At 41.2% G+C, this 5,788-nt stretch overlaps 1 protein-coding gene across 1 annotated transcript; it reads left to right on the top strand.

The window, feature by feature from the left end:
• The first annotated feature begins 406 nt into the window (after positions 1-406).
• Positions 407-5,787, top strand: adap2 (ArfGAP with dual PH domains 2). Its single transcript, XM_042085767.1, has 11 exons — positions 407-682; positions 1,190-1,320; positions 1,840-1,931; positions 2,402-2,490; positions 2,583-2,695; positions 3,186-3,335; positions 3,414-3,497; positions 4,118-4,180; positions 4,295-4,372; positions 4,685-4,913; positions 5,562-5,787. Exons 1-11 carry the CDS (start codon positions 595-597, stop codon positions 5,588-5,590), a joined length of 1,146 nt encoding a protein of 381 aa, XP_041941701.1. The 5' UTR covers positions 407-594; the 3' UTR covers positions 5,591-5,787.
• Position 5,788: the final 1 nt, after the last annotated feature.

Raw genomic sequence — 5,788 nt, 5'->3', positions numbered from 1 at the left:
TATTATCATAGTCTTCAGTCATTACTGTTTGAGTTGGTCAGTGACTAAAAGTATTGGCTCTAATCAACTGATGTGATCTAATGTATTAATAATGTTAGTAAATAATGTCAAAATAATGAATGTGTCCTGACTGGATTAAACTGACCAAAATCTCATCAAAATGTGTTTTTCAGTCAGCATAAGTGATGCCCTCTGCCGATATTATGGCATCTCAGGACATATGTCCGTCAAAACAGCTATATTTATATTTTAATATTTAAGTACTATACGTTAAAATGATTGGAAGAAGCTTCCCGTAGCGAAAAAAGAAAATCATAATTATAGAAACCACTAGCCTAGGTAAAAATTGTTTCGTCCGCGTTTGCGGCACTTGCGCAGGCGTTAGTGCGACGTCACACGCCAACTTTTTGACTGTCTCTCTGGCACTGGAAGAGGACCGACCCTGAACCGCCGCACTCAAGTTTATTTCTTTTGGATGACTTAACAGTTCAACAAAAGACAATTGAGCAACAATATGGCACATGTAATATAGCTATAGACGTTTCATTTTTGAAAACGAGAAAAGCTTGAATTAAAAAGCTTATTCTCTGTGACATGGCAAATCGCGAACGTAACAAAAAGATTCTGCTAGAACTTGCCAAACAACCGGATAACAATCGCTGCGCGGATTGTGGCTCCCCTGGTGAGTTATTATTTAGGCTACTGTACCTGTGAGGTTGTCCGTCTCGCACATACATGCTCTTTTATTGCAGCTGTCAGTGTCAGGAACGAATTAAACGTCAGTTTTAACTTAACATCTGACTGACTGAATATGAATGGATGAATGAATGCTTATTTATTGGCAACAAAAATTATGATTGACCCATTGTCTGAACAGACAGGTTGAAATTGTATGTTCACTACATCCATATGTGCACAATGTCTGGATGTATTAAGGAGGGAGGGGCCTTTACTTGACCATGTCATTTGGTGATGTATGTGGATGATCTCACATTATGTGAAGGCTATCTTTTTAGTGCATGTATAAATTGGGGCCATGTGTTCCCCTCCTTAGCTGGACTTGGTCAGTTGCTCATATCACATTCACAATCATGCCCATTTCTTCACCTCAAAGTCAACAAACTGGACTGACGCTTTTGCATTGTGACTTTTTTTTGTTTTCTTTTGTAAACTTCACTTATCAATGAAGATCCAGACTGGGCCTCATACAAATTAGGAGTGTTTGTGTGCTTGAACTGCTCCGGGACTCACCGCAACCTGCCCACAGTGAGCCGGATCAAATCCATACGCCTCGACTTCTGGGATGATGAGCTGGTACAGGTATGAGACATGCCTGGGATTATAGAATATATCTGCGCATATAGAGTTTGAACAATGTGGATATGGATGGACATGTCTGTGATGAGCAAAGCTGGACTGTATGGGTTTCACAGTTACAGTTAGGTTAAGCGCTTAAATTAACATAAGGATCAATGATGAACCCTACAGATATAACATTATACTGCTGGTGAGAAATTGCATTTTTTATGTCCAATCCAACACACTTCCAGTATGTTACAGAGTTGTCCAGGAGCAATTTACAAGAACCAACGTTTTATTTTCCCTTCAACAGATGCTTAAATGACAAAAAGGTCTCATTTTGAGCTAAATGTGTATTTAGACACGGCAGGTGCAATATATAGTGAATAGTTTTAAGCATTTGCTGAAATGGTGGAGTGCCTGAATTTTGCCACTGCCTTAAATGCACGCCCTGACAGAAATTAAGCCAAATGTCTGTTATGTGTTAATCCCTCTAGTTGGAAGTTCATTAATGTCTTTTCTATTTATGGGTTCCTGAAGTTCATGAAGGCCAATGGTAATAGTTCAGCTCGAGCCTTCTATGAAAAGGATGTCCCAGCTTTCTACTATCGGCCCCAGCCTGGTGACTGCGAGTGAGTGACTACTGATTTCAAGCCGGTCATACAACTTTGTTCTTTTCCAGCTCATTGATTTACATTTAGGGAAGTTTTGTATGCTGAAGCAGCACTTGTGCCTCTCAGAGGAAGGAACTGTAGCATTGTTTATCTCAACAGTGGGGAACTTTTCGTATGATATTCAGAAGTTTTGTGCTGCTGTTTTTTGAAATTTCTGACATGTACATGAAAACCCTAGGTTTTCAAATTAATTCATTGATTTCACTTGTCATTGCAATACCTTTATTTTATCATCACATCAACATATAGTGATGTCAATTTAATTCATTGTTATTTATAGTGCCATAGCATGACTGTCTCAAGGCATTTTACAGGGTCCTGTTTGAGCTGGAGCTTGAGCTCCATGAATGTCATTTTGCCTTTGCACCCCAGTGAAATTGTCTGATTTTGTTGCATTTTGTGTGTTTGTTGTATTTTGTCTGTAATAGCATTCTGAGGGAGCAGTGGATCAGGGCCAAATATGAACGGTTAGAATTTACTGGAGAGAACAGTCTTCACCAGAAGGTCTACACGTCAAGTGAGTATGGACATTTCTCAGTTTTGTCAGTGGAGGCATTGCTAATAAACTGTTGGTCTGTGGGACAATTCGTCTGGTCTTTCTATCCACAGGTGTTCGTGAAGGAGTCCTCTGGAAAAAGGGGAAGGACAATGGACATTTTCAAAAGAGGAAGTTTGTACTGTCACTGGAAGATTTCACCCTAAAATACTTCACCAAGGAGGATGTAAGGGATATACTCAAAGTATTTTGCAACTTGCTTAGCCGCACACATTGTTCTGTTTATCTGTCCACCCGGCATCTGACCATTCATCTACTCATCACTTTCACTCTCCTTGTATGTACAATTCTCTGTATATTTATAATCCTTCATGAATGAGATCAGAGTTTGTCCATGGCCTTCCCTGTCGCCTGACTTAAATATAATAGATTAGTAGATTTGTGACATACATACCATGATGAATAGGTTCAAAGTACACCTCTGAGGACACAAAAACTGTTCAGTAGGTAATGGAAGAGATTGGAGGAGAAGCCATTTTTGTTGCTTTTGATGACAAAGGAATATTTGTCAGTTCAGAATAAGGGGGTGGAAACCTCCACACTCAGTTGTATGTTCTGGTCATCTATCTATCATGCTTGTGTTCTTTTGTGTTTGCACTCCATCTTTTCCTCTTTTGGTAGCTTTTTGTTGCTAATGAGGATTTTTTCACACACAGGAATCAAAGGGCCCCAAAGATGTAATCTCGATACAGGACCTAAATGCTTCTTTTCAGCCACAGAAAATCGGTCATGCACATGGCCTTCAGATCACTTACTTGAAGGATGGCTTCACTCGAAACCTGTTTGTGTACCATGAAAGTGGACAGGTGAGTGTCTCCTCACAAAATTCCTCTTAAACTCTCTGGACATCAGAATGTGTGTTAAACATGGTCTTGCCCATGCAGGAGATCGTAACCTGGTTTAACACCATTCGAGCCATGCGCTTTGCCTATCTGAAGACAGCTTACCCCAGTGCCAGTGATAAGGAGGTAAGGATATTATGTCGCCAACTTTCTGTTCTTGTTTGGCTTTAAGGGTAAGCAGAACAAAGGGTCTATCAGCAACTTGCAGTGCCCTGTAGGGGAGGGGGGAGGGGGGAGGGGGGGTCACACCCAGTAAGCTATGGCAGCTAATAGCCATGCAGCTATGCATCTTTGAGCACCACTTGAACACTTGAGCACACACAGGGCAAGCTTATTTGAAGAGAAAGCACATATTTGAATGGCTGTGAAACAATGCAGTGCAGGAAAGCCAGCTGGAGCACTGAGCGGAAGTGCCTGGAGTTTCCTTTACCAAATGTCACCATTCACTGTTTTATTATCTGCACTAGAACATACAGAGCCAAACAATGGATCTCTGAAAAATATTCTGAAAATAGATTGATTGTTTAGAATAGATTATTTTTTACTCCAGATGTATGTGTGTTTTTATGGGAACACACCCCCATCATATTGATTTATCTTCCACCAGAAAAATAAAACGTGAGATAACGCAAAATGTGAGGTGAGGAAATTAAATAGAAAATAGCTGAGTTGGCGTGGAATAACTCAGTAGTTTGAATTGCTGAATAACTGATGCATGTTTTCTTACTTCTCCTTTGTATTTAAAGCTATTGCCTCAGATTACGAGAAACTACCTCAAAGAGGGTTTTATGGAAAAGACAGGCCCATCAGTGAGTATATGTACTGTAATGACAAAGTAGTCAGTGTGAAATACAAACATTTTAAATGAAGGTAAGTGAAATATTCCATGTCCCACTCCTCTGTGTTATTTCTCTACTGAACAGCATCGAGAGCCGTTTAAAAGAAGATGGTTTATCCTCGATGCTGTGGACCGAAAGTTGCTTTATTTTAAAACTCAACTGGTAAGATAAAGTTTGTTATACAGTACTTACTACAAGTGTTTGTGTAAGAGAGAGAGAGAGAGAGAGAGCCTGGGTGTATGTGTGTCTGTACAGACTTGTGTGCAGTCCTTCCCTAAGACAGATTTCTGCAATATCAGACAAAGTATACTTTGTATGTGTGTGTCTTTGTGTGCATGTACCTGTGTGCGTGCATGCGTGTATCTGTGCATGTGCGTGTGTGTGAGCGTGCGTGCGTGCGTGCGTGTGTGCATGTGTGTGTGTGTGTGTGTGTACTCAAAAATGACTTGAGCTGCCTTGTGTGGATCTTGTCAGGACGCTGAGGAGCTCGGAGTGGTCTTTCTCGGCACAGAGAAGCATGGCTACTCAGTGAAGGAGAGCTCCACCGCGGGGGCCCGAGGCAACAAGTGGAAGTGCGCCCTGGCGGTGGAGACGCCCGACCGGGTGTTCCTCTTCATGTGTGAGCAGGAGCGCGAGCAGCGAGAGTGGATGGAGGCCCTCCGACAGGTCATCTCCACCCCAATGCTACCTCATGACTACACCAGTAAGACCTGGACCACCATCATCATCTCACCTGTGTGTGTGTGTGTGTGTGTGTGTGTGTGTGTGTGTGTGTGTGTGTGTGTGTGTGTGTGTGTGTGTGTGTGTGTGTGTGTGTGTGTATGTGTGTGTCTTTGTGTGCATGTACCTGTATGCGTGCATGCGTGTATCTGTGCATGGACTGTGCAGTAGGAATGACACCATGATACCAATGTTTGCTCATTTATTGACAATGTGCATTGCGTCATTAAGCATAAATGGGTTGGTAATTAGAATTTCGGTCATTCTTAATATGCAGAGGTACATGACTGGTTGACTTTAATGAGAGTTGGTTGTCTTTTCACAGAAATGGTGTGGCTGTGAATTAATTTACAGAAAACATCTTTGTTTGTACACAGGCATACTTAACTGTTGCGCTGACCCACCCAGTTTTGCTTGTATACAGTCGTGCACATGGTAGGACATTAGGCAAATTATGTTGCCCTGTAATTAGGCTAGATAAGCTTTCGTTCATAAGCTGATGGCCTTAGCCCATTGCCTGTCGGGTTGTACGTGACTCAAATTAGAACCCTGTGTCCTGGTAATAGGCCAGCAGGTATTATTTTGTAAAACTTTACTTGACTTGTTCTAATAGAAGAATATCTTTTCACAGCTGAAGCATGTATCAGACGTCGAAGATGACCATGGCAAATCCAAAGACAAAATAATTTCCAGAAAGTGATTCCAAGTTGTATCCTCTGAGGAGATATTCATAGTTTACAAGACAAGATATTATATATTGTACCATGTATATATATATTTCCCCCCCACAATAGTCACATTGTGTTTTTCATACTGAGAGAAGTACAATGTGGTCTAAAATAAAGTTCTTTATTGAAC

This window comes from Alosa sapidissima, chromosome 3, assembly GCF_018492685.1.
Source record: "Alosa sapidissima isolate fAloSap1 chromosome 3, fAloSap1.pri, whole genome shotgun sequence".
In the NCBI taxonomy this organism is placed as follows: domain Eukaryota; kingdom Metazoa; phylum Chordata; class Actinopteri; order Clupeiformes; family Clupeidae; genus Alosa; species Alosa sapidissima.
This window is presented reverse-complemented; position numbering and strand designations above follow the sequence as displayed.

What these genes read in the sequence shown, in the direction of transcription:
- adap2 (XM_042085767.1), top strand. Translation starts at nt 595, where the DNA reads ATGGCAAATCGCGAACGTAACAAAAAGATTCTGCTAGAACTTGCCAAA. An exon ending in CCCCAGCCTGGTGACTGCGA is followed by an intron (nt 1,932 to 2,401) that starts GTGAGTGACTAC and finishes TGTCTGTAATAG; the next exon opens with CATTCTGAGGGAGCAGTGGA. An exon ending in TGGAAAAGACAGGCCCATCA is followed by an intron (nt 4,181 to 4,294) that starts GTGAGTATATGT and finishes TCTACTGAACAG; the next exon opens with CATCGAGAGCCGTTTAAAAG.